Here is a 27,539-nt window from a genome sequence, read left to right on the forward strand (position 1 = left end):
GGGGGGAGGGAGCCCCTCAGGGTGGGACACTGCTGGACCACTGCACAGGTCAGCACTGCCAGGAACCAAGGACTGACCTACAGAGAGAGGGCAGAGCAGAGGGGTCAGGGCGGGTGGTGACTTCCCAGAAGGTGACTCAGAGGAGCCGGTTTGGTAGCCCTTGCCCTCAGGAAGCTTCCAGGAAAGTTACTGACAGCAGGAGACAGGGAGAGAAATGGGGACAAGGACTTGCTGAGGTGGCTGCAGGAAGAGCACCCAAGCTCTGCCCACACCGGGGGGCTATAGGGACCCTCTCTCACAGGGGGGAGACCCTCACTAAGAGATGCTCTCTGCAAAGCTTGTTGCAGACATGAGACACCAACAGCTCAATTACAGAGACAACCCTGGTTCCTGGGAGCTGTCTGGGTAAGGGCCTGATCCAGGCAGAAGCTCAAGGATGTTGTCCCCAATACACAACCTGAGCCACCACTCAGCCTCCTCAGCTCCCACACACCCAGCTGTGCTGGGCATTTGGCTTTAGTTCTCATCCTTCCCCTCCTTTAACCTGTACCAGGCCTGCTGCACATGGAAATGGAGAAGAGACACCGCTCCTGTTCCCAAGCCTTTGTTCACAACTGCCTGAGCCAAGGGCAAAGGCAGCTGGAGCATTTCCCCGTAGCTTTGGAAAGGATGAGATGGATTCAAGTTGAATGACAACCAGAGTCTTTATTCCAAGAGTCCCTTAGGATGGTTGCAGACATACAGACACACGTACATATTTACACTCGTACACACCTCACAGAGTTTGAACCAATAAATTAAAACAAAAAGAGGGCAGGGGATGGTTTTTTTCTTTCCATTTCATGTTATGTAAGAAACAGCGACTTCCCGAGGCGAGGCTGGGGAACCAGCTGGAGAATGGCAACCAGAAGCCACCACGGACACAACCCTGGCCCAAAGGACACAGTGGCAGCGAGTGTGCTCCCAGCAGGAGGACACGTCACACTCTGGCCTCGATGCACTCCAGTTGGACCATGTCATCCAGCCGGCAGCCCTCGGCTTGGGCACAGTGGCTCAGGTGGGCACTTGGGCTCTCAGCACCTCTAGCTCTGGGGGTCTGTGGGCAGCCTGCAGCAGTCTGAGAGTGGGGGGAGTCGCACTCGTCCGAGGTAATGTCCGGCACGTCGTCCGACTGGCTGTCGGAGCTCTCCAGGTCGCTCCGTATGCTCTCAGGCTGGGCCAGGGTGATGTCCCAGGTCTGGCTGGCAATGCAGTCCTTTTGCTCACAGCTTTGGTGTTTGCACGTCTGCTCCTGCTCTCCGTCCTCCTCCTCCTCCTCCTCCTCCTCCTCTTCCTCATTCTCTGCCATTTGGGTGTGGACATGCAGAGAGTCCTCTGTACTGCTGCCACTGGCCAGCTGGTAGTGACTGGGTTTGGCTTCAATGTCCACCTGGATCTCCATGTTATTGCACTCCCTGCAGAAACAAGCACCCTTGCATTACTGGGAACAGTTACTGGGTTCAGCTGCACACAACTGGGCACTGCATCACTGAACTGGGAGGATCACACTTCCCAAACATGAGCAAGATGCTGTTCATCCCCCTATGGCACGTGGGGAACAACACTCCCTGCTCTCGAGCTCTCCTAACCGTGGCCAAGATCTGAGCCAGGAGCTGAGCTGGGAAAGCTCCAGAGTCCCCACGAGCTGCCAGGAACAGACCTCGAGGATGCAGGGCTGCAGATCCCCTCCTCAGGCTCCACACCACACATGGAGGCTGCCCCCAAATTGTCCTCAGTCCTCCTCCTGTGCCAGCAAAGGCACTGCTGCAGTTGCCAGAGACAGAAGAGCTGCCCTGTGCAACTCCAGTCATCCCACCACCCACAGCAGCGTTCACAGAGCATGGATTTTTCCAGGACACCCACCACCAACACTCTTCTCACCATTCCATGTCCTCCTACCTGTCCTGGGGGTTGTAGGAGCTGATGATGGACCCAGCCATGGCTCGAGTGCTGGCGTTGTCACTGATTGCCCCCAAACTGACCGAGTCTTTGGGGAAAATCTCCTTCTGGACATCTGCCTGCACTTCCAGCCTGCAGGAAAGAGGATTCCTCAGCAATGCTTTAGATGTTCCTGAGGAGCATCACTCAGTCACTGCCCCTCACAGGAAACCAAGAGGCCCTGTGTGCTGGCACAGCTCAGCATGACAGAGTTTAACCCCAATGGCTGCTCTCATTTAGTCTCATTTTTGGCTCAGTTTAGGCAAATTCACTCTGTTTTCCATGACAAAGGCAAAGTAGTGTTTACATCCATGACTCACACAATTCCTGAGAAGAACTGATTTCCATGGATCTCACACAGGGCCATGATTACATCCTGGCTGCCGTATCAACACGTGGCTCTAATTACCCAGCACACTGACTCACAGACAAGTTTGGAGGAAAACTGTGGTGTAACCTCCTGACTTGGAGAGCAGTGGCCTTGTTTGCTATAGGCCACAGGAGAACAGGAAGCATCAAAGCCTCCAGGCTGGGATAGGAGGACTGGAATAGCTTTAAACAGGCCATGCAGGCATCTCGGCGCTGTTCCCAATTAACCTGAAGCATCAGCTCTGCAATTTTAGAGAGCTCAGGAGGGACAGAAACTTATCTTTTGTCCTCCTTGCCAGAACAAGCCCAGCCCTGGATCCAGGAATAGCCTGATCACAGAACCACAGAATGGTTTGGGATGGAAGAGACCTTTAAGATTATCTTGTTCCAACCCCCTGCCATGGACAGGGACACTTTCCAGTAGTCCAGGTTGCTCTAAGCCCTGTCCAACCTGGCCTTGAACAGTTCCAGAGATGGGGACTCCACAACCTCTCTGGTCAATCTGTGCCCCCACCCTGGGCTGGCCTGGGTCCCTGATCACCCTCTGGGTGATCTGCTAGAACTGGTTATTCTATGACAGACCAAGATGCAAAAGTACTAGGACATAACTAGATAAAAGCAGGACCTCTCACAGCCCTGGAGAGCTCTCCAAAATAAACCTGCTCAACCCACACAGGCCTCAGGACCCTCTGTGCTTTCCCCAGCACTCCAGTTACCTGCTGTACTTCCCCTTGCTCCCTGAGAGGACCCCCCCGCTGAGGGTGCCCCCTGAGAGGGCAGCAAAGCTGGCAGTCTCGCTGTAGTTGCCCTGCATGACACTGAGCCCATCTGTGGGGCTGCCACTGGTGCTCAGGACGCTGGTCAGCCCCTCAATGCTGCTCTCACCAATGCTGGGGTTCTTCAGGGCTCGCCAGGCATCAGCCACTGCAGGGAAGGAGAGCACAGGGGTAGGAATCAGCGAGGGAAGGGATGTCACACCTCAGACAGCCTCCCAACCTCCACCAAGGCTGAGATTTTGCCTTGAGAGTGACACACCTGATCACAGTAAGACTGAAGCAAAGACCTGCTGCTTCTAGCCAAGCCCAGGTAAAATCACATGTTCAGGTTTGGGAAACATCAAGGCCCCTGAGCATTTCAATATGAGAGGCAACAACAGCATTTTGCTTCACCCCCCTCCCCTCCCCAGTTACCTGTGATGGGTCCATCATCTTCATCAAACTCTATCTTCACCCCCTTGCCATTGGCTGTGCTCACTCCGCAGCCTCCGCCCCGGCACAGCGAGATCGGCACGACCCCATAGACATAGGCCAGCATGATGGGGACCCCAATGCCTGGAGAGGAGCATTGCTGGGTTAACAGGAGCTCAGGGCTGAGCTGTGCTGGGCAGACAGAAAGGATTTTTCCACGTAGGGACTCTCTCAGTTGTGTTTGTGCTGCTTTTAAAGGTTCTAGTTCACAATTTTGCAGAGAGAGAAGGAGCCCTTTGCTTGTGCAAAGTGAAGGAACCCCAAGAACAATGAACCTCCAAGACATCAGCCACCAAACCAGTCCATGAGTAAGAGACAGCTCTGTGTGTCAAGGGGCACCACAATGGGCTGGGGCACCACAATGGGCTGTGGCACAGGCAAGTGGTGCTCCAGACAAGCCCTGTGCTGGCTCCAGGCCAGCTCCAGCACATCAGGATGTGCAGCCTGGAAGGGAGACAGAGGGTTGTGCCCAAAACCAGACACAGCAGCACTCTGCAAACTCCCTTTGGCCACCCCTTCACACAGGGCTGGGCTACCCACATGTCTCAGTGGCTACTGGCCCACCAGAAGGGACAGGGACTGAGCCCACTTACCAACACTGACAGCAGCAATGACTGGAGAGGCAATGACAGACAAGGTGACCCCTCCAGTAATGGCCAGGTTCCTCTTGTGCTTAGAGGTTTTCTTCCCCTCATATCTGCTGTGGATCTGATGGAAGGAGAAGCACCAGGTGAGAACAGCATGGCCATGAGCAAACACCCAGGGGACAACAGTTTGTGATTTTACAGCCTTGTCAGCTGCGTGAGCCCTTAAAGAACCTCATCTTGAGCACAGACCTCCTTACACACCAAATCTGTATTTATGAAAAGAAGCAGCTACAAGTATAATGCTGATGTGCCATTTCTTCCCTCTCAACATCTCTTTATCAGCACAGACACACAACAGCATCACACAGTTTGGGGCAGCAGCTCAGCACCAAAACACGAGTGGTTAATGAAAGGCAAAGTGTGATGTTTGGGTCCAACCACTGCCCCACAGAGCCCAACATCACAGGATGGGCTCAAAAGGGACAAGGTTTCTCCATGGGTGCTCCTGGGTTAAGGCAGAGGCACAAGAGCACTGCAAAGTGCATTTAGGAGGACATGGACCCGAAGGGCTATCAGCCACCACCTCCCCTCTGCACACATAAAGCCCAAGAGATAAGACAAGCTTCAGAAAAAACAACTCAATTTTGGTCCTGTTGCAAGATCCACCCTTCGTATCAGCTCTAAAATTCTGGTGAGATGCCTTGAGCAAAGACAACACCCCAAACCCTCCTGCTCCCCACACTTACCTTCCTCCCAACATACACAGGGATGCCAATGACCATAGCAGGAATGGCAATGCCAGCAATGAGGGAAATGCCCACAGGAGCCCCGATCAACGTGCCCAGCTGCCAGAGAATCTTCTTTTTACGACTCCACGGCTTTTTGCCCCAGAATGTACAGCCAGAGGGGCTTCGTGGAAGGGAAAAAAAATGACATTAACACTCCAGCAATACCTAAATCTTCCTGAGAACCTCAAGTTCAACTTCCACATAAATAAAACCCAAAACTTACAAAGGGAGTGGACAACACAAAAAAGATTTCTCTTTTTTTCCTCCCATTAACTTTTCATCAAGGTGATTATCACACTACTGGGTCTATGTTTAATACCCAGCAGACTAAAAGCTCCCAAAAGCAATTGCATCAGGAGCTTTTTTTGGCATGGAAATGCATCTTCACAGTGTAAAGTGGGAACAGAGTTGAGCATTTTGGGTCAGAAAGAAGAAAACTGAAGAGACTGAAAAAACAGACTCCAGGGGCAGGAGGATGAAAGCCCAACACTCCCAGTGGACTCCTCCAAACAGCCTCGGAGGAGCACGTGCTGGCCCAGCAGCAGCAGCCCAGGTGTGCTGCTCCCCTCCTCACCTGAGGTAATGCAGATCTGAGATCTCCTTCATGCAGAGCCAGCAGAACTCGCAGCCACACACGGCACACGTCATGTGGTTGCAGCTGCCGTCGTTCATCTTGATGATGTAGGCGCTGCAGCGCGGGCACGGCTTGATGTCATCGGCTGTGGGGAGGGAGCAGGGCATGCAGTTGGGCTCTGAGCTGGGGGCATGAAGAACCAACGAGGGGGACTCTGCTATGCATGAAACCCTTGCTTTCTGTGCAGGCAGAACGCCTGTGCTGACCACAGGTGAAGTGGGGATGTTGTGTCTTTAGTTTGTCTTCAAACTTTAGTTTTATTTTCAAAGTGAGATGATAATATTCATGAGAGATCCCACCAGAGCCTGGACAGCAGGGCCTGAGAACAACAGCCACTTAAAAAACTTATTCTAACTTTGAACAGAATGTATTCCAGAACATGTTTAAATGCTGGGAACAAGTCATACCTGCCCTGTGCTCGCCAAGGCAACAGCTAAAGAATGAGCCATTACTGGATTGCTCCAGAGGTGATTCACAGGCCAAGAGCAACAGAACAACTGGGAGAACAGGCATCAGAGAAATACCAAACCCAGCCTTCCAGAGCAGCCAAAAGGGGACTGGGAGCTGCAGCAGAGGCTGCCCAGGCCCCAGTTTGCTGCTGGCAGAGTGGGATAAGGGTCTTTCATCTCTTCCTTAATTCAGGCATCATCTGACCGTGGTTATGCAATGGCTGTGCCGCGGTTTGGGGCTTTGCTGGCCCCTGTGATGCTCAGCAAGATGAAATCCAGCTGCTGAGAGCAGCTCACACCTTATTAATCACCACACTGGATCCAGCAGAATGGGGTGAAGAAAAGCCACTGCCTCAAAAACCTCCCTTTCCATGGCCAAGTGCCTTTCCTGGCAGGGAGCTCTTTTAACAGGGTAATAAAACTCCAAAACTGGCGTTTTTTCCATTGGCTGTGGCAGTATCTCTGCTGTCCATTATCAGGGCTCCCTAACTGGGGCATGCTGGACCTCGACATACCACTAAGCCACCTCTGAACCACCCACGGCAGCTCCACACTAAGTGAATTAACATTTAAACTCCTGACATAGAAGGAAAAACAGGGTGTTTAGTTTGGGGGTAGGGCAGGGCTTTACAAAATGGCCTCACTGACCCCTTCCAGAGTCAAGAGTTATTTTTACAGAACACAAACTCAGCAGACACAGCAGCTTCTACCAGGCAGTGTAGGAGTCTGTGGGTTGGCATTCTTTTGGTACCTGACATTACTAACACTTAACAGTGTGGTCCTCACCCTCAGCTGGGCATGAATGCTACTCCTCATGACCACAGCAGACAAATTTGAAGCTGAAAGGGTAAAAAGTGACTATCTGTTCAGGGTTTAGATCAGCAAAAAGCGAGAACATCCAAGATCAAAAGAGCCACAAGCAGAGCTGGGGCGGATGAGGGGAGCTGTCGTCACACAGAAGGACCCAAAGCACATCATCACCTACTGATCTGTTTAGTGCCCAGACATGTTCTAGCACACAGGAGAAGGAGACATGACTCTGAGTTTCACAGCTGCCCTCACAGTGGCAGCTGGAGCCCCTCAGCTGTGCCACACAGGGCACTTACACCCCCTTGCTTTGAGGGGAGGGGGGATCTACACAGAGGTGGCTCTTTCTCAGCTTCACACACTCAACTGCAGCACTGAGTAACCAAAAAACTCATGGTGTCACTCTTGGGGCTGTCCTGGGCAGGGCAAGGAGTTGGACTTTGATCTCAGTGGGTCCCTCCCAGCTCAGGATATTCCAAGGGAACACACGATCCATACCCGGCCCGGATTCCTGTCCGTAGCTGAGCCCCGACGTGTGCTTGGTGCGCACCCGCAGGGTCTGTGCCCGCTGCTGTCGTGCCATGTCGCAGGTTTGGTTGGGGTGCCATATCTGTTTGCAGTGGTAGCAGAACTCTGTCTGGCAGCCGTCCCTCTCGCAGGTCAGCTTGGGGCAGCTGGCACAGCCGTAGGCAATAACCGCGTAACTGCAGGGGGAACACGCCGAGGGAGTCAGTAAAACACAGAGATATCAAGCCAGAGTGCAGTGACCCTTTAATTCGGGCTGCCCAGGCTGTGGCTGCCTGAGCTGCTCTGCTCAGAGCAGCTGGCAAGAGCTGCTGTCAAGAAAAGCCTACCTGGTACCCCTGGAGCCCACAGCAACACTGCCCTCAGGGCAGCTCATCCAGAGCCCCCACCCCACCCCTTCCACTCTTTTCTGATCTCTGGTACAGCAGCCTCCATGCCAGACACGTTCCTGCTCACCCCAGCCCTGTGGCTCGCACTGCAGGGCCTGAAATTAAGCAGTACTAATTGGGTTACTCAGGGCAGAGATCTCTCATACAGACAGCTTGTGATACCAAGGTCTCTCCTCAGTAACTGCTGGCAGTTCTCACTGGCAGTTCACAGGCCAGATCTGTCCTGCACGGTGTGCCCAGCTAAGTCCCTGCTGTTTCTGACAGCCCAGGCTCTCCTAGGACAGGCTCAGGCTGCTCTTTCCAGGCACAGGTATATGGGTGGGTGCTGTATGGTCTGGAGGAGTGTAGGAAAGCTGAGGTTATCCTGGGCACTTAAAGTTGAGTAACAGGGTAGCTATGTCAAGAAGCAACCTCCTCTTGATCTTCCCAGAACCTCCTTTTCCAAACAGTGCTGAAGAACAAAGCTCTGCCTTTGGAATAAGCCAAAATTTGAGTAAAATTTGAGTAAAGTTTCCATGTGCAACACAGAGAGGCCGGGTTCAACTAGCTCACTTGTGACAGTATTGTGACACTTCCAGAAGGAAGTGGCCTGTGTACACAAAAGTCTAAGCAGCATCACCAAGCACTGCTACAGAAACCTGACTTACAGCCATGTAGGATGAGGCTGTTTCCATTGGCAGGGGCTGACACGAGCGATTCCAGAAGTGCCTTCCCACTTCTGCAACACCCGTATGGCAAAGGGTATTTTTGTTGCTCATCCTCAGTATTTTTGTTAGTGGTCAGAGGAGAATAACTCCTATTTAAGGCTTTATATTTAGAGCTTGTGTAGCTCAAGTTGTATTGCCTCTTCTCAGAGGCAGCAGCGTGAGAACCACTGAATGTGTCATACCACAATGATTCACATCCCGTGGGAGTTTGAGCAACTTCATCTTGCCAGGCTACGACATAATCACCAAAGAAACAACATCTCAGGGGCAGGAGGCACGACTGAAGTCTACGTGTGCATCCACACACCTGCCCTGAGCCCAGGCCTGCAGGAGAGACAAGAGAGCCCCATCCCTGGAAGTGTCCAAGGCCAGGCTGAACAGGGCTTGGAGCGACCTGGGATAGTGGAAGGTGGCCCTGCCCATGGAAGGGGGTAGGACAAGATGAGCTTTAAGGTCCTTTCCAACCCAAACCATTCTGTGATTCTGTGTGATGATTCTATGATATGGATGGGCCAGGGGTTGGGAGGGACAAACTTGACTCCTGTGCATCCTGTCTAAGGAACATCCCACTAACCATCCTCACCCTGCCACTATCCTACAGCCAAAGACTGTGGCAAAACAAGAAGGAAAAGCTTCATCTACCCAGCTGTGTTGTGACACTGCTATTTCAAACCATAACAGTGGGCTAAGAAAGCTCAGTGCAATATATTAAGCAATCTCACACTCCAAAATAACTCCTCACTCCAAATGCTGGGGTTTTAAATACTCGAGAAATTAAAATCATCATCATCATTTATATTTTATTGCTAGAGCTGAAATGACAAATAATCATGAATAAGCCCACAGCTGTGGGGAGACAAGCTGCATGACTGCCTGATGGGGAAAGAAATAACACATCTCCAAGTCAAGGTCAACTGGAAAGTGGGTTTTGAAGGGCTATGCCTGGCAATAGTGATGGCACTGGATGGCCAGTGCATTCCCCTCTTCCCCTGACCTCTGACATGTGGCTGACTGAAATATCCATTTCCAGGCTCAATCCCAGCAGATGAGAAGGGAAACTGAGTCTTCTCCACAGAGCAAGACAGTGAGAGTCTCCCTGAGACCCCAGGGATCACACAGCTCTGCCTCCAGCCCACTCCCTGGATGGCCACGAGTTGCCTCCATCCCTCCTCCTGCCCATTCACAGAGCTCAGCTTACACAGCTCCGTTTCTCTAAAGGTCCTGTTGTTCTCCCAAGCCTTTGGGAAGGATGCAGTGTGACAAACACTAGACAGCGATACCACCTGACTGTAGCCAGGGGAAAAACCAAAGCTGCAAACACAGAAAATGATTTGTTTTGCAATTGATGGCGCATCAATTGACCGGAGTTTCCATGGCAACACGCACCGGTGTTGTATTGGTCCTCCTCCTCCTCCTTCCCGCAGCACAGCCAGGCTCTTTCATTTAAAGAGACATTTAAAGAAAGGCTGCAGCATGGGAGGAAGGCGCAGGATGCTGCGTGTCACACACCCAGGGCCGTGACTGCCATCGCCCCACAGCCCATTGATGCCACCACCTGGGTGGGGGTGACACCCAGTGCCAGCCCCGGCCGCGTCCCCAGCCCTCTGCTCCCGCTCTGGCTCCACACTCCAGCACTACTACAGCGGGAAAGCCCGCTCTAAATAATTCATACCCTGATTTTACATAAGCACAGCCACACAAGCTGGCTGGGAAGAATGAATAGGGTGATTAATTCTTCTCCCCGCCGGAGGGCTGATTCCAACAGTCTTTGTTCCAGCGCTACAGACACACCAGCAGCGCTGGGCCACGAGGCTGCCTCCACTCCCACAGCCCCAGGGTCGCTCCTTGCTGCTCTGGGCAGCTGGGAGGAGGATGCTGTGCATGTCACCTGCTCACTGACTAACCAGGGAGGAGGCTTTTGCTCTCAGAAAGAGCCGCGTGTGACAGTCTGCCCAAACCCCCGAAAGCAACGGCTGGGTTGCAATGACAGAGGCAACGCCCTCCAGGCCATGCTGGCGCTGGCTCCTTCCAACCAGCCAGCCTGGGTGACGTCTGCTGTTTGTACACCTTATCCTGAGCACAGATAACATCACAGCAGTCAAGGAGCTGAGATTCGGCGAGTAGGAACCGGATCTTCTCTAGCTGGTTAACAGCAGGGGCATTCCCTCTGTGGCAGCACAACCTGCTCTATCTCTGTGATCTTATCCCCAGTGTTGCTGAAATATCAAGATCTCACACTTGATTTGGCTTCTGTTTGCTGTTGTTTGCTTTTAATTTCAGCCTCTGAAGGAACAAGCCCTTATACAGGATGCTCAGGGGCTGTGAAATGTGTAACCTGAGCCAGGTTCACTGATTTGCATAGGATGCCTACTACAATGCTTTGATTAAATCTTCACAACCCTCCCACCACCTTTTCCACTCTGACTACTGGGTCAGACTTTCCTTTCATGTTCTTGCTACTCAGAATTGCCATCCAGGCTGAGTTCTAGCTAAACTTCACAGCACTTCTCTTAAGTTTCCCAAACAAAGCCCTTTTCCAGGCAACTTTGGCTTACACTCAAACAGAAACCAACAGAGTTCGTTGGAAGGAAAAGGGAAGAGAAAAATGAAAGCAACACGTTCATAACTACACAGTCATCACAGTTGGCTGTGCTGACTTCTGGACAGACAGATATTTCCTCACTTAGGCAACGGAGAGTGAGTCAACACCACTCCCCTCTGCCGTGTATTCACGTCCTCACTGGGAAAAAGTGACTGTTTACAGTTGCTTCTGCCCCACCGTGGAGGCTGCAGCGTGTCCCCATGCCCTGTCCCCATGCCCTGTCCCCATGCCCTCTCCCCAGGGCTCCCAGTGAGCCACACAGCTGGGAAACTCCACGCTTCCCATTTGTGCAGGGAAAAAGGCTTTCTGTTAAATTAGGGAAACGATGGCTCAGCTAAAACCCCCTTGAAGCCTTATCATTCGTGCCTGATCTGTCTGTATTTCCACAACTCCCAAGGTCAAATCCTGGGGCAATAGGGACAGTTGGAGTGTCATTTTGGTACCCGAAGCCCATCAGCTGTCCTGAACAGACTGCTGACAAGCAAAGAGTATCTGCAGTGGGACTCAGTAGAACAGAAGTGTGTATGAGCAGCAGCACTGCACTGGGGCTGAGCTGCCCCTCCCTGCACTGTCCAGGGACCCAGGTGGGGACAGGCAGCACCTCTGCAGGGTCACCCCAGCTGGAATGCCCTCCCCAGGACTTGCTGGAGACAGACAGCATCCCACTGGGACAGCGGATCCCACCTCACCCTGCTGTTCCAGGAGGTGCTGGGGATGGGCAGCACCTCTGCAGGGTGGGGGGGTCTCCTTTCCCCAAGACGTCCCTGTACGGATGGACAGGGCAGCACCCTCCGGGACACCAGATCCTCCCATCCCCATGCTCTACCAGGACAGAGCTGGCAGCATCCTCTGGGACAGCAGATCTCTCCACCACACGCTGTCTCAGGACAGATGGACGGGGCAGGACCCTACGGGACAGCAGATTCTCCCATCCCCATGGTCCACCAGGATGGAGAGGACAGCACCCTACGGGGACAGCAGGTCCCCCTCTCCTCAGTCTGTCCCAGGACAGAGAGGGCAGCATCCTCCGGGGAGACAACAGATCCCCCCTCCTCGAGTTGTCCCGTGCCGGAGGGATGGGCAGCAGGTCCTCCCAACCCGAGCTGTCCGGGAGGGACGGATGGGCAGCGGGTCCCCGCTCCCCGAGCCGTGCCAGGACAGACGGATGGGCAGCAGGTCCTCCCTGCCCGAGCAGTCCCGGGAGAAGGCGCAGCTTCCCCGGGCAGCCCGCACTCACCCGCAGTCGGGGGCCGGGCACCAGCGGCAGTCGGGGTCGGCTGCGAGGCAGCGGCGCAGCATGAACTCCTCGTACTTGGCGACGAGGTGCGGCGAGTCGTGGAGCAGTCGGCGGATGTCGGCGGGGTTGAGGCGCTCGCTGCACTCGGGGCAGCAGATGTTGACGCGGGACTCGGTGATCTCGATGCGCAGGTACTGCCGCAGGCAGGCCCCGCACGAGCGGTGCGGGCACGACAGCAGGCGCGGCGCGTTCTCTGCCGGCTGCCGCACCAGGCACAGCGGGCACTCCAGCTCCTCCTCGCCCTCCGGCAGCTCCGGAGCGTCCTCGGGAGGCGGCGGCGGCGGCGGCGGCGGGGCCGGCGGGGCGGACACGACGGGGGCCGGCGGCGGGGCGGCCACGGCGGCGGGGGAAGGTTCGGCCTTGGCGCGGCGACGGCCGCCCGCGGCGGAGGCGGCGGCGGCGGAGAACACGCTCTGGAAGGACAGGCGGCGGCGGCGGCCGGGCTTGGGGCACTTGGCGGCGGCCGAGTGGATGGAGGAGGAGCGCGGCGACTCGGAGTCCCGCTCGGAGCCCATGGTGCCGGCGCTGGGTCGGTGCGGGCGCTGCCGCGGCCGCGCTGGAACGACAGAGAGACAGCGGCGCCGGGACCGGTGAGGGCGGCGCGGCCCCGCCCGCCCCGTCGTGTCCCGTGTCCCGCCCCTCCGTGTCCGCCCCGTCCCGCCCCGCCGTGTCCCGTGTCCCGCCCCTCCGTGTCCGCCCCGCCCGCCCCGTCCCGCCCCGCCGTGTCCCGCCGTGTCCCGCCCCTCCGTGTCCGCCCCGTCCCGCCCCGCCGTGTCCCGCCCCATGCCGGGCGCGGCCGCCGCCGCCGCCGCCATTTCGGTTGTGGGCAGTGCCTCGGGCAGCGCCACAGGCTGTGCCCGTCCCTGTCCCCTCCCTGTGCCTGTCACCGTCGCCGTCACCGGTTCTGAAGCGCCTCAGCGAGCACAGCTGAGCCCCTGCTCTGCTCCCCATCTCCCCTCAGCCCCCCATCTCCCCTCAGCCCCCCATCTCCCCTCACCTCCCCATCTCCCCTCAGCCTCTGACCCCTCAATACCCTCCCTCAGCACCGCTGTGGCTCCAGCGCTTGCCCAGAGCATCCCCGCCCACTCCAGAGTGGCCATCGCAGCCTTCTGGCCTCCCCCACAGCCTGGAGAGGGGAGAATCTCCTGGCTGGGTTGTGCAGAAAGAGATTTCTGTTAAAGCCGCCTGGGCTGGTTTGCTTTTTAACCTGTCCCTTGTTGCAGAGGGGCGTCTGTAACCTCAGCAGTCCCCTCTACATCCAGTCGCCCCTCTGGAGCACCTCGTCCCTGGCTGTGTGTCCCTCCTTTACAACATTAGTGAAGACCTTGTGGAGATTTGCTCACCCGGGAACTCCTCCCCAAGTGCCGGGCTCAGAGACACTGAAACTCCAACCCACATTCCTAACTGCAGTCATGCAGAAAGTTAAAAGCCTCCGCTTCCTTCCAGGGTTCCCCGTGCCCACAGGGGTCTGCCAACCTCGACTCCCATCCAAAGGCACAGAAGCTAAAGGGAAGGACACTGCTTATTATGCAGGGGAGGCGAAGCAGAAAGATCTGCTGTGTCGAGGAGGAGCCTGTTAAATCAGCACAGAAGGGGCTGCTTTCCCTTAGACTGTCAGCTCTGACTGGACAGACTGTGGTTATTCATGAGACAAGTGTGGCTCCATCACCGTCTCCCAGCTATGGCTATTCCTGAAATCATTTCTCCCAGCAAAGCCTGTTTGCACTGTTATTAATCCAGGATCCTTCCTGGCTTCAGGGAGCCCTGGTTGGTGCCTCTGGGGTGGGAACATGGAATTGAACCCGGGCTGACAGTCAGAAGCACCTGGATTGTGGTGCTTGTGCTGTCTGACTGCTGTAGGCAAAGCCCCAGTGTCTGTCTGCACAGTGGGGATAATGATGACACTTCCCTGTCTGATGGGTGAATGAAGATTCCTCCTCACCTAAATACCCTGCAGCAATTATGCTTTTCCCTGTGCTTTTCTCCATTAATTCTGTGCCTGCCTTACACCCTCACTTACAGCTTATCCCAAGTTGTCTGCTGCACCCAAGTCCTTCCCTGGGAATTACATTCCCCAGGCATTTGTCAGCTCCTCTGCTGTGCTCTGGCATTCCTGCCACAGCACACATGGCTTTGGACCAGCTGGAAGTTTTGGGCCACATTTAGGATTGGCCTCAAAGTGGTAAATTACTGCCTGGGATCAAGAACCCTGTTAATTAGCGAGGTAATTTGGCAAGGGAGCCAAACAGCTCTGCTACAAGAGAATCTGGGATGCTGCAAGGGTGTCTGTGGAGCACACTGTCCCTGAGCAGAGAGTTGCTGAGCTCTGGTCCCTGGCAGGTCATGGACAAGCATGAAGATGCTTTAACATCTCCCTGACACTTGGGATGTGGAGCTCCCAGAGGACAATGACCCCATCCTCATTTCACTGTTGGGAAAGGAGGGCCAGAAAAAGAAAGGAGAGATGTTATATTGGCGTAAACCAAGATTATATTGAAATTAACTGTTCCTGTCTGAGGCAAGCCAGGTATGAGGCATCTTTAAATGGCTCTTGCTGCCCATCTGTAGCAGAGACTGTCTTGCTTTGATGATTTCACTAGAAAAATCACACTCTTGACTGAAATAGAGAAACCTGAACAAGACTCAAGTGTGGGACGGATCTCCCAGACAGCTCTGCCAGCTCAGCCCTACGTCCTCTGCAGCGCAAGAGCACAGACTGTAACTAATTGTGGGAAGGTTTCGGCTCCAAAGCGAGTGTGAGAGGGGCCTGAATTACCAGTAGTGCAGACACAGAGGCACAGAGAGCAAAACCATCTGGAGTTCCTGGGAAAAGCGTCGGCTCGCGACGTGCTGATGGGGCAGAAATGACTCTTCATTCCCTTATATGAGGAATCGTGACACAAACAGGGCTGGGGGAGGCCAGGGTAAAGCCGAGTGACTTCAGAGCCATCTGCCCTGCTCCCAAGCTCTGCAGACCTCTTGCCAGTCTTTATATGTTTGAGGGAATTCAGTGTTTTTATGGAGCTCAGAGACACACCCTTCCAACTGTACAGACCCCACCGTGGTCCAGACATACCAGCTACTTAAAAACGAGTTCTCCATGGCCAAGGTGTCTCTCTGTGGTGTGTTTTGACAGCCCTTGCCAGGAGCAGAGGCTCCTGCACAGCATGTTCCTGACTAGCAGTTTGAACCCGGTAGTTTGTTTTGATTCAAACTGGGGGAAAAAACAAACAAAGCAGCCAGGAACTGGGGCTGGGAAGCTGGGAAGGAGAGGGCAGGGAGGCAAATTGCCAGGGAGGAGAGGAAAGAGGCTGATTGCAAAGTCACCGGATTGCGAGTGAGATCAGACCAGCCCCTCCCTGGGGCTGCAGGGAAACCATCACCAGTCCGTCTGTTTAACTCGGGGATATTTGAAAAGATAAACCAAAAACAAACAAAAGAACAAAAAAAGAGGAAGAGGGGAATTCAAACACTGCAGCGAATCATTCCACAAATCCCAGGTCCAATAGGCAAAATTGCTTTTGCTTACACTGGCAGAGAGCTGGAAGACTGCTGACTTCTGACCCTGCTGCTTAAATCAGGGCAGGATTTGGCACAGGCGACTCCTAAAGCTGCCTGGAAATGCAGAATCTCCCAGGAAGACTTCCAGGGAGAAGGCTTTGTCCAGGCACTGGTTGGAGCCACCCCACACTGTCCAGTGCCATTCCCAGCCTGGATGGAGCCACTGGGGGAGGCTGAGCTGGGCTCAACCTGCTTTTGGGAGGCACAGGGTCTCTTTCCAGAGAAATTCCCTGGCCACCCACAGCCCCCAACCCCCCTGCAAAGCAGTGACAGCTCTGCCGCTGTCGAGAAGGAAGAGCCTCTGATGATGTAATGAAAATTCCCCTGGGTAATTCAGAGAGTGAAAGCTCCCAGTGGCTGCCGGGAAGGGATTGTGAAACTCATACTGGGAGTGTTTGCATGGGGGAACTGGGCTGTGCCAGGCTGGGAATATCACTGTGGTGGGACACTGGGAGGAGGCACCGGGGCTTGGGTTTGCAGCCCATCACATGGAAACTCCAGCTCCTACCACATCCCCTCTGCCCACCCCCTGCTTCCTGGCTACCCAAATATCCCAGGTATGGTAAATACCTGTTGCTCTCCTCCCTGGCCTGCAGGACCCAGGGGATGTTGAAACAGCTATTTCAGGACAAAGATTCAATCTGCTTGAAACCTCCGGGTCATTCAGGCACTGAAGTGTGAATGTCTCTTTTCTCTAGAAGTACTTGGGTCTCCTCGGGTTTTCCCACTCCTCACAGTGGGGATGGGGCTTTCTCATGGGGCATGGGCTGTGTTGCAGAGCAGAAAATGTTCAGAGAAAACCCAGCTCATGTTGCTGCTTTCTGAAATAGCCACAGGCACAATGCATTGTGTGAAGGAGGGCAACAGCTTTACACAGCCAGGAATTCTTCCTTGGTTTTGGACAGGGACACTCAGGATTAGCTCAGCTTTGGTTTTGCCAGGCAGGATGAGACCTTTGGCCCTGCTGGGGTGGGACAGCCAGAGCTGTTAAAGGGATCCAGGTGCATCAGGATTCCCCAGTGCCAAAATGCAGATGGCAGTTTGAAGGGTCTCTCTGCTGAGAACCCACCACAAGGCACAGCCAGGTGTGGGCTCTGACACCTGAGAGGTGCTGAACTCTCACAGCATTCAGGGGCAGTGGCAGGGAACAGGGACAGACAGATCCAAGTAGCACAGGGGTATTTTAAACCCCTCAGAGATGCAGTGCAGAGTCTCTTCTCAGCTTCCTGCCCTGAAGAGTTGTGCCAGGAGCACATGGGCTTCCTTACTCTTCTTTTTGGGGTTCCAGCTCTGCTGTGTGCAGAGCAGGGATGTCAGTCTTGGTCTGTCTGAGGGATTCAGTGAAGCTTAACCCTGAGAGCCTTGAGCTCTCTGCTGAGGGACACTGTGTGTTCATGGGGAGCAGCTGTGGATGCAAGAACTGGAGCTCATTGGGGTCATTTTCTGCCTGGGCCTCAGGGAAACTCTGGGTTGTAATGACATGCACTGGGATCGTTTGTCAGATGGAGATGTCATTAATGGCCCTCATGTCTCTCCAGGGAAGACACCAGTGGCTGGGGAGGGCTCTCCCAGTGTGCACATAGCTGGGTCTATCTAGTTAGTTCGTGTTCTGTTTGCCTCTCGTGGTCCCCTGAGATGTGTTCAGGGAAGGAAAAGATGATTCTGCTTGACTCCCCTTTTCTCTGTTGGACATAACAAGGATTGACATTCTTTTAAATGAAGAGGAAAAGGCAGGAGATGGGAGCCTTGGGATCAGAAATGCAAGGCTCTTCCAAGAGGATTTGCTCTGGTTTAGTCTGTGGTTACATCTCCCCTCCCCTCCATCTCCCCTCTCCTCCATCTCCCCATCCCACTCTGCTCCCTCCTAACACCCACAGGCACAGCAATCTTCCACTCCCTGCTGTGACTTTCCGGGGAAGATGCTGTCATGTGAAATCCTGGGAGAGAGTTCCCAGTGGAGCTCTCCAGAGCAGCGTCCCTTGCAGAGCAGGCCTGCAGAGGGAGGAGCGCTGCGCTCCCCCTGCCTGGAATCCTGAGCGCTCTCCTGGAGCGAGTGGGGATCCGTCTTGTAGGCTTGGGAGCCGCCTACACACATGGCAAGGCTTGTCAGCAGCTGATAAAAGAGGTGGGAGGTGGGGAGATTTTCGGGGGAAGAATGTGGAGGCTCTCATGCCCACGTAGCTCTCCATCCTGTCTCCACCGAGGCTGCAGCAGCCAGGATGGCCACGGGCTCAGCCCCATCAGTGACACACGTGCATTGAGAAGAGACCCCAAAGAGGGACTCAGATAACTCCTGTCTACTTCAGCAATGACATAAAGGTGTAGGGAGCACTAAGCAATTACTTATAATAGTAATCTGACATGCTTTTCCCTCAACAAAAGAAGCATTTCCTTTTGTATTAAAAGCACAGGCTGTTCTGAGTTCTTTATCCACCTGCTCACTCACAGCTTTGGGGATGGAAGTGACAATGATCCTGCTCTCCAATCACTCTTACCAGTGACCTGCTACCCTTAATGATGGGGGATTTATAACTGAGAAGGTTTAGCACAGTAGGGTGCTGCCATCAGGAACGGGCTGGTCTGATCCCCACAGGCCCAGAAAGCAGCCAGGCTCCCTCCTCACCAGAGCTGTTAAACAGACAATTATGTGTTTGATGTTGGCATAAACACAGGCAAATTAGTCACAGGAGAAAACCCCTGCCTGTGCTGGCTGGCTGTGAGAGAAGGTGGTGGTGACAAACACCTGTGACAGCAGAAGGCACCTGCCTGTCCTGGGCACACTGTGATGGATGGTGGTGGCCAAGCACGCAGTGGGGAGAGCCAGGTGCCAGCAGAACAGCCACGGAGATGGCAGGGCAGGAACCAGCACTGGCTCTGGAGTATCTCCCCAATGGCAGCTGGTTTTAGGGTGCTCAGCATCTTGCAGGGCATCACCAAACCAGGCCAGAGCAGAGGCAGCAAGAATCAAGATGAAATCTTCAGGAGGACCATCTGTGGAGGACTAAGGAAGGGTTTGTTCTGCCCTTCAGAGAGCAGATGCAGAAGCCAGAGCTCTGCAAGGAGAACAGAGTGAGGCACTGGCCTGGTTTCCAGGAAAGGAGAACAGTGTGTCACAGAGAAGGCAATGAAAAGACCTGAGACTTCTGCCTCAGCTTTCTGACTTACTCCTGCAGACACGTGGGTGTTTGGGAGTTCAAAAGGCTGAACTGGAGGCTGTCCTGCAGCTGGCAGAGGACAGGAAGCTGTGGGCTTCTCCAGAGCTGCTGGAGCACAGGCCACAGTGTTCCTGTCTCTGCTGGAGATCCCTGCTCAGCTCAGCATCTCTCCCTCCAGTGCTGACCTTTGCAGTGGGAGTGTGGGAATCTGAGTGGGATGGGAGGACCTGGTACCAGGCACTAGCTCAAGTGCCCAGACCTCCCAGAAGACACTGGCAGCCCTTCAGCAGCATCTGAAAACCTCAAAGGGTCTCTGACATCCTTTCCAGCTAGTGCATCCCACAGCACAGGTAGGGCTGGGCACACCACACGTTTCCTCCAGCCGACCCACCCATTTCCTATTTTCTGCAGACATGACAAATAGTGAGTTAATCCTGCAGGCCATAAACTAAGCTGTATTAGCAGACACCATCTGTCCTTTTTCATTTGCTGATGCACGACCTATTTTGCTGGGTAGTGGAGCAGGCGCTGCAGTTTCGGGGCTTTCATGGTGCAGTGTCCCTGTTGCCAGGGTATAATCCACTGCTCACAGTGACCTGCTCATGGGACAAAGCTCTGGTGAACCAGTGGGACCTGTTGTTGTGGGCAGGTGGTGGCTGAAGCCTCTCCCTGTGGCTGCTTGGCCTCAGAGGAGGTTTGAGCTTCAATTCCACAAAGCTCCAGTTAACACCTGGGAAGGGAAAGGTCTCAGCAGAACTTCCAAGGACAAGAGCACGACTGCCCTCAGCAGGACCTCACCTTACCTGAAGCTCCTTCAGCAATGGCCATGGGAAGGACACTGTGAAATAAGACCCTCTTAGAGCCACCACCCAACTTTCAGAGCCCTGTGACTGGGCACACTGAAAGCAAAATAAAAGTGAAAGGGACTGTTTGCCTTGGTGAGGGAAGAGACACATCCACACTCCCACACTTGCCAGGAGGTCTCAGAAAGACCTGAATTGTTCAGGTCTGTTTGGGATCATCTCTGAGAACAGGGGCCCTGCTGTCTCCTCCTGAGGATGCATATGTGGTACTTCTTTCCCTGAGGAACAGCCCTTCACTTTGTCTCAGAGGCAAAGTTTCCAAAGCATGACAACCTCAGCACCTCCAGAAGTGCCATAACACAGGGGTCATTCTCACCCCATCGTGGGGTTCATGGGAACAGGCTGTGTGGTGAGCTCAGCTCTCCAGCCACACTGCTCTGGTTGGGCTAATTCCTGTGTATTATGGAACTGAGCAGTGGCAATCCCACCAGGACAGGGAAAGACAGGAAGAGAATTCTTTCTTTACCCCTCTGAGGGGATCTGGTCATGTCTGGGAGCAGTTTGGTGACCCTTGTCTGGGTACAGAAGTACAAACATTATGAAAGCTCATAAAACCATCAGGATTTTTCCAAACCAGTTATCATTATTTGACTTAACTAACTCTTGAAGCAATTCCAAAGGTTAGTGCCTTGCTGCAAGAAGCCTCCTGAATTTACCAGCATTTAACTGAACTCAGTGCAGGTGGCAGAATTTTCCCTTGAATTCTGAAACAAAGAGCCAGGAAATTCTGTTGTTTGCTCTAAGGAATCAGGGAGGGAGCTGAGCACAGGCACTGGACAGTAACACCCTCATCTGTCACTCAGAACCAGGATGGTCACTGCTCACTGGCCTCTGCCTGGGCTCCCAAAATCAGCTGGGGAATTTTCAGCTTCCTGTCTCACTGCACAAAAGCGGAAGAGGGAGTGGAAGGGATTGTTCAGACTGACCTTGGCCTTAGCCAGACCACTTCTGTCTGAGTTAGCTCAGTTGCAGCATTTGGGTTTTCTGGGGAACTCTCAAGTTGCTGGGAAGGATGTGGCCTCAATTCACCCCCTTCTGTGCCATCAGTGTCCTCTGAGTGGCCAGTGCTGCTGCCACAAGGCCAGTGCCACAAAGCTGCCCTGAGTCCTTCCCTTTTCCTGTTAGTCCTGCTCTTTTCTCTTAGGAACTGGCTTAAGTTCTGACCCCTGGGGTTTCCTACCCTGCTGCAGCCAAAATCAGGGGTTACTCTGCACAGTCTCACTGGCTACAGAGATGTTTGACCCTGTCAAGCTCTGTACCCACAGACTCCAGGAGCAACAAGCCCTGCTGTCTCCTTTCTGCCTTCTCTAAGCTTTGCCCAGTGCCCCCTTTTTGTGGACACTCACTGGGCCTCTGTGTCAGATGTGACAAGAAATAAAGACTTTCCACAACATGCCCTGATGTTCCCACTGCTCTCCTGCAAGGTGTAATCTCCATCCTGCCCTGGGAAGAGGAGAGCTGGTGCCAGGATCTCTGTGCTACTCACAGTTTGGGGTGTAAATCCCCACAGCAGGACCCACCCCAACGTTTCTTCTTTCTTTGTGCTTTGGGAAGAGAACTGACTCAAGGATTATATTGATCTGAGTCCAAGAACAAACATTCCCCCTTCACAGGCCACAGCCTGTCCTGTGTCATGGGAGGAAAAGGAGCAGGGAAGGGCAGTGCTTTGCCAAGACTAGAACATACCCAAAGCTGTGAGTACTGTCAGGAGGAGGGAAGAGGAAGAAAGAGCCCATGTGGTCAGCCCTGAAAAGGGCAGTTCCTGCCGAGAACTGGCTGGGGAACATTCCCAATTTCATAACCAGCAACAGCTGTCAAAGGGGGAAAGAAAAGTGATTGTGGACCCTGCCAGCAGCTCCTCTCCTCACAGCCAGTATGGGAGAGCAGAACTCCCAGCACAGCCCTCTGGCCCTGCAGCAAGGAAAACTTGTGTCATTTTCCAGAGGGCTGAGCCAGCACTAACCAGGTGGGAAATTCTGAACATGTGCTTGGTCAGGGTTCCCTTGTCTCAGCTGAGATCTTTCCCCAGCCCAACCCCTGGCTGCTGATTCTGTCCAGGGCTGTTCCCCTCGTGATCTGCTCTCTCTGCAGCAGAACAAGGTGGGCAAAGGGAGCAGGGAGCTGGAGTTTGATGTGTCCTTCATTCCTGGGCCATCATGGAAAGGAAAATGGGTTTTGTTCTGCTGGACTTTGCTGCTGACCCACCCCTTCCTTCCCCCAGCCTGATTCCATGATCACAAGTCCATTCTCTCTGACTTCTCTTCAAGCAAAGCCCACCTTTACCACAGCCAGGAAATTCCTCTTTGCCCTCCTTCCTCTCCCTCACCCCTTCACCACTATGAGAAACCCTCTTCCCTCTCTGAGGCTTGTCATATGTGGGTTGTCTTAGCCAATGTTTGAGCAAATTACCCCCTGTGCTGCCTGAGGCTGGGCTGTGCACAGCAGAAAATCAAGTAGGAGGTTTCTGGGGCGATCAGTGAGTGCTGAGACCTCAAATACTTCTCTGAAATCAGGCCCTGCTGCTGCTCCAGAGCATCCTTCCAACAGAGAGGCAGAAGCTCTGACCACCTCTCCTCTGCCCAGCCTGGCCATCTCTGATCCAGGCTGCCATCCCAGTGCCCCCAAGCAGCAGGGAAAGTCCAGTGCCTGACACTGAAACAGCAGGAGCTGCCAAGAGCCTCCCAGCTGCTTCTGACTTCCAGGATCCCTCCCCAGCTTAGCCCTGCAGTCTCTCAGGGGGAACTGTCAGCAAAACCAGCCCTATTTAACCAAAGCAGAGGCTGCCTGGCTTTCCATGTCCTCCCTCTGCCTTTCCCTGCTCCCTTGGCATCATTAATTGTTGGGGAAAAGCCTCTCAGGGCAGCGCCGGCTCCTGAACTTCCCACTGGACGTGCAGCTCAGCCACAGCAACATGCTGGGCCTCACGTAGCTCTGGGTCCTGCTCCAGCTATTCCCACCCACTTTCCTTGGATCCCCCGCAGGATTCACAGCCCAGCACCCAGGGGTGCTGCCTGTCCCCAGCCCAGTGCTCTGAGCATGGGACGAGCAGCACAACTGCAGCTGGAAAACCTGGCAGTGGACACGGAGCAGAGCCCTGTCCCTGGGCTGAGGACCAAGAATGCCTCTTTCCCATCAGACTCGCCAAGGCTTTGAGCTCTGCCAAACCCCAGTGTTTGTTCCTGCGTTTGGCAAGCGAGGGATGGCAACAAAAGCATGTGCAAGGCAGGAGGAGTTCAGTGAAGGAGGGAAGTGGGTTTGTCTTGGGTCTCGGTGACCTTTTCTGGTTTGGAAAGAACAGAGATGTGCAGAGATGCTCACAATGCACAGCAAGGCTGTTTCCACTGCCCCAGCAGCAGAACAAACCCCGTGGCCTCCTTCAGTCACAGGAAACTGGAGCTCAGAGCCACAGCCCAGCCCTTGGCTGCTGGGATGGAACCACTGGAAATCAGCTCCAGGGAGTCGGTGCCTCTGCCTGTTTGCAAGGAAAATTTATGTGCAGCCACGGAGCCTTTCTATGGGCACCTTGTCTTAGCTCTGGCTCTCTGGGATGCTGCTGTGTGATGGGAACAGTTTTAATTTGTCTGGCAGTGGCTGAGCCAAGTTCTCCTGGAGCCCATGGACTGGGAGTTATATCAGCAATGCCCTTGGCCACGAGGATCCCATTGACTCTCCTCACCTCCCTCCTTAGAGAAACAAGCACAGAGAAGGAGCTGTTGGAGCAGAGCCAAGAGAAGGGCTGAGACTGAAGAGTCCAATAAATTCAGCAATTTCTCTGTGAGCTTCCAGCCCTTCTTGCTTAACCTCAGAGAGAAAAAAATGATGCTGGCAGGAGGAAAGAAAATGAATGGGGTTCTGTGCAGGTAGATCAGGAATGCAGCTAAATCCTCCCAGAGCTGAGAGTCAGCAGCAGGTTTATAGCAAAGATAGAAGAGCTGATTTGGAAAGCTGATTTGGCTAAAGGGATAATATTTCTGTTGGGAACCAGAGAACTATTGATTACTCAAGTAACCTCAACTATTAAGCAAACAGCTACCTCAGCAGAGAGAAATTTCCGCCTGGGTTTAGGGAGAGGATGGAGGGGACTCCAGGGCGGCCCAGGCAGAAGTGAGAATGTGTGTTCCCACTCTCCTTGACTCAGCTGCTGCCCTGCCTGCTCCCAGTGGGGCCAGATAAGGAGGGAAAACAAACACCAGGCAGGCGCCTGTGAGTGCCCCTGCCACGGGAATGGGAAAACATTCACTGCAGCCGAGTCAGGGCCAAGATAGACGAGGAATAGGAAGGATAAAGTGTCTCACAGGACCTGGCTCAGCTCCCAGGGCCTTCTCTGGACACTGGCACAGGGGCAGCTCCCCCCAGGGCTCCAGGGCTCTGCAGAGCCTCAAAGCTCCATAGCTCTTTTCCCAGGAGGGAGCACAAGTTCCCATTTATTGTGTTTCTGTGTTATTGTGTATCTGGCAGTGACAGGCTGTGACAGGGACCAAATGCACAGGTAACAGAACAAGACCATGGAACAGGGTCACATGAAGGCACTGGGAGCATGTCAGAGCCTCAGCTGCTGCAGCTGATGTGCAGATGCCAGACTATGTAATATTCACATGATCACCCCTTTTGCAGTGTAGGCAAGTATGGGGGAAAGCAAGGAGAGCCAGCTGAGCGTGGAGAAGGTCAAGGATTGGGAGGGTTGACTTGGCCTTTCTGCTTGTAGGAGGTTCTGGTGCCATTTTCCCACTAAATTTTGAATAACCTTGAAAACAAAATCAAGTTGAAACATGACTTAGAAAGCAATCCCGCTGCTGGTCATGCAGAACTGCAACCTCAGGGACTGAAACTGCAGAACAGCAGCGCTGACTCCTCCCTGCACCCTTCCCAGAGTGGCCCTGGCAGTCTGGCTCTGGCCGTGCCCAGCGAGGCCCCGCTTGGAATGCCAGGGCCCATCCCAAGCTGGCTCCCTCCCAGCACAGCTGCCCTGTGTGGTGCTGAGGGCTGGCACGGAGCTGCTGATGGGTCCTGTCCTCCTGCCTGCCCGTGCCAGAGGCACAGAACACAGCTGGCCACAGAGCCACCGGGGTGACAGCACTGCCTGTCACCCTCTGAGCGTGGGGCTCCGACCCCTTTCTCCCACAGGAGCCCCACAGAGCAGCACAGGCTGGTGCTGTTTGCAGGTTCCATACCAGGAATGACACTGTGGCCACCTGGGCCACTCCCGAATGCTCCCTACAGACCCAGCATCTGCACCTTCATGGGCAAGGACTGTGCATCACACAGCAATTGCTTCCCTAATTAAAGCATATTTATGCTCATTACTGCAATTCTGCTTTCTCACATACTCTCTAACATTCCTGGCTGCATTTCTCCATGGCCCCACTGCTGCCCCCAGCCCTTTAAATGACTGGGAAAATGTGTTGTTTCAACAAAATAGTTGTGACAGGGGTATTGGCCTCTCCTTGCTCTTGGATTTAAAACAAGGTTTTTACTTTGTGCCTCTTCTCTCTCCACCCCCGTACTCATTTCTGATACCCACAGTGGCCACCAGCACTGGGCTTTTGGCCCCAGATGTACTTTCCTCAGTCAGATACACACTGAGGATCCTGACAGGCTGAAATCAGGTTAGCACAGATGAGTGGGTGCTCACAAACTCACTTTCTAGTTTGCTCACGCTGAGTGTAGGTGTAGAGTCCCCACATCCCGTGAAATCGGAGCTGTGAACCCATCAGCTTTTTCAAGCATTAAGGGATGAGCCCAACTCTTGGATTAGGAAGATGGAACTGTCCCCCAGGGAGGGGGCAGGCAGGGCTGGGCTGCTGCAGGGCACAGAGGTGACGGTCCCCCTGCTCCCTCTGCAAGCAGAGCGGATCCCGTTATGCAACCGTTGTGCTGAAAGGCAACACGGCATCCAGAGAGGTCTCAAGGACTTTGTTATTTTGCCTTCTGGGTCTGCAGATGCCCAGGATCCACATCCAGAGAGCTCCTGGCAAAGATCCTGCTCCTGGCAGCCCTCCCCAGAACTATTGCTTGCTGCACAGGCAGGGTGAGGTGCTGAGGCTGCTGGAGATGTGCAGTTTAGGATTCCCACCCCAAACGTGCTGCTGGGATCGATCCCAGGGCTCCAGCTCCGCTTCCAGCCTCCTCTAAGATAGACATAGCTCAGGGAACAAGGTGTCCAAACTTGTGATTCATTTCATCAATGATTTGTGCTCTGACCCCCAGGGAGAACTGTGCTCTCCTTCTCCAGAGAGGGAGCAGAGCTGCTCCCCAGCCCCTTCAGCCTGTTCTGGAAGGGCAGGTACTCCTGGCTCTTCCCAGCACGGTGCCAGTGACACACACTGGTACCCTGGGGGAAGCATTTGCACCAGTTTCTGCACCAGCCAGCCAGGCTCTGACCCGGTCTCGCTGTCCAAGAGCCAAGCCCTGCTGTGCCAGGCTGTTCAGGCATTGTATAATGTTCCTGCCTCCCAGGAGCCATCCCGCAGCACGTCCCCCAGAGGCAGGCGCTGCTCCTGCCGCCGCTCGTGGAGCCCACCCTGCCCCGCTGCCCCCGAGCATCCCTTACCTGTGCCCGGAGCCAGTCCCGGTGCAGGCTGTGCCCTCCGCAGTCTCCCCGCTCTCCCTTTCCCTCTCCCCTTCCCTCTGCGCCACCTCCCTGCGTGATGTCAGCGCGGCCCGGCCCCCGCTGCCTCCCCAGCGCATCCCAGCGCTGCTCTCCCTGCCCAGCGGTTGCCACAGCGACAGGAGAGGGAATCCCATCCTCCGGCCCTGCACCTCCCAGCGCCTCGCTTGGTATCACCCACTGCAGCTCTCCCTGGAGTCACGGCGGGAAGGGCAGGGGGACAGCAGGGACAGCAGCAGGGAATGGCCGGTTGTGATACATCTGGTTACCAGGAACAAGCCTGGGTTAAACTGTCACACCCGTGGTGGCCGTGGGGAAGCCCTGGCTCAATACACCTGGGAAGGGAAGGGAGAGCAGGGGCAGTCACAGGCTCAGAGCAAACAGGCTCTCACCTCCTGCAGTTCCGCCCGTGCCCACCGAGCTATTCCCACCTTCCCACCCGCTCCCTTCGCTGCTCCCAGGCAGTTCTTTGTTCCCCAGCCCCACGTGCTCGCTCCATCGGGGCTGTGCCACAGGCACCGGGCAGAAATCTCTGCAGGGACTTCTCCTCACTCCCAGGTCAAGGTCAGAGATCAGGTAACGATCAGAAACTTAAGACCAGCTCCAAACCAGACCACCAGGAGTCAGTGGGCTCATTACTACTAACCACAAACCCACAGTGAAAGGTTTGTCTGCAATCCCTGTCGCCAATGGGTTCATTGGGAAGGGACAAGGGCAGATACATTTTTAGGTCTGCAGCACATTTTTAATGGAAAGAGATGGCCCAGGGCTCTCATCCCTCCCCCATCCAAGATGCTGTTTCTTTTCAGCAGAAATATTGCTGCATTACAGAACAGGTCACTTCCTCTATCAGTGAGAATTCAGTGTCCTATTTGATGCTGGTCCTTGTGCTATAAATAGGAATTTTCCCCTTTTATAGTTGCTGAATAATTTTGTGTATGAAATATGAACACAGTTTTCAAAAGAGTGCCTGAT

The 27,539-nt window shown here is 54.3% G+C and overlaps 1 protein-coding gene across 1 annotated transcript; it reads right to left on the bottom strand.

Moving 5' to 3' along the window:
• Positions 1-685: 685 nt before the first annotated feature.
• RNF19B (ring finger protein 19B) lies at positions 686-26,585 on the bottom strand. Its single transcript, XM_071576773.1, has 10 exons — positions 26,508-26,585; positions 12,319-12,934; positions 7,357-7,562; positions 5,543-5,687; positions 4,927-5,089; positions 4,187-4,301; positions 3,537-3,677; positions 3,063-3,270; positions 1,939-2,070; positions 686-1,454 (listed from the first exon to the last, which is right to left on the bottom strand). The coding sequence occupies exons 2-10, from the start codon at positions 12,891-12,893 to the stop codon at positions 980-982; spliced, it is 2,160 nt and encodes a 719-aa protein (XP_071432874.1). The 5' UTR covers positions 12,894-12,934; positions 26,508-26,585; the 3' UTR covers positions 686-979.
• Between the last annotated feature and the right edge of the window lie 954 nt (positions 26,586-27,539).

The sequence above is a fragment of the Pithys albifrons genome, chromosome 24, assembly GCF_047495875.1.
Source record: "Pithys albifrons albifrons isolate INPA30051 chromosome 24, PitAlb_v1, whole genome shotgun sequence".
In the NCBI taxonomy this organism is placed as follows: Eukaryota; Metazoa; Chordata; class Aves; order Passeriformes; family Thamnophilidae; genus Pithys; species Pithys albifrons.

What these genes read in the sequence shown, in the direction of transcription:
- RNF19B (XM_071576773.1), bottom strand. Translation starts at nt 12,893, where the DNA reads ATGGGCTCCGAGCGGGACTCCGAGTCGCCGCGCTCCTCCTCCATCCAC. An exon ending in CATTGCTGCTGTCAGTGTTG is followed by an intron (nt 3,678 to 4,186) that starts GTAAGTGGGCTC and finishes GCTCCTCTCCAG; the next exon opens with GCATTGGGGTCCCCATCATG. An exon ending in TCCTACAACCCCCAGGACAG is followed by an intron (nt 1,455 to 1,938) that starts GTAGGAGGACAT and finishes TTGTTTCTGCAG; the next exon opens with GGAGTGCAATAACATGGAGA.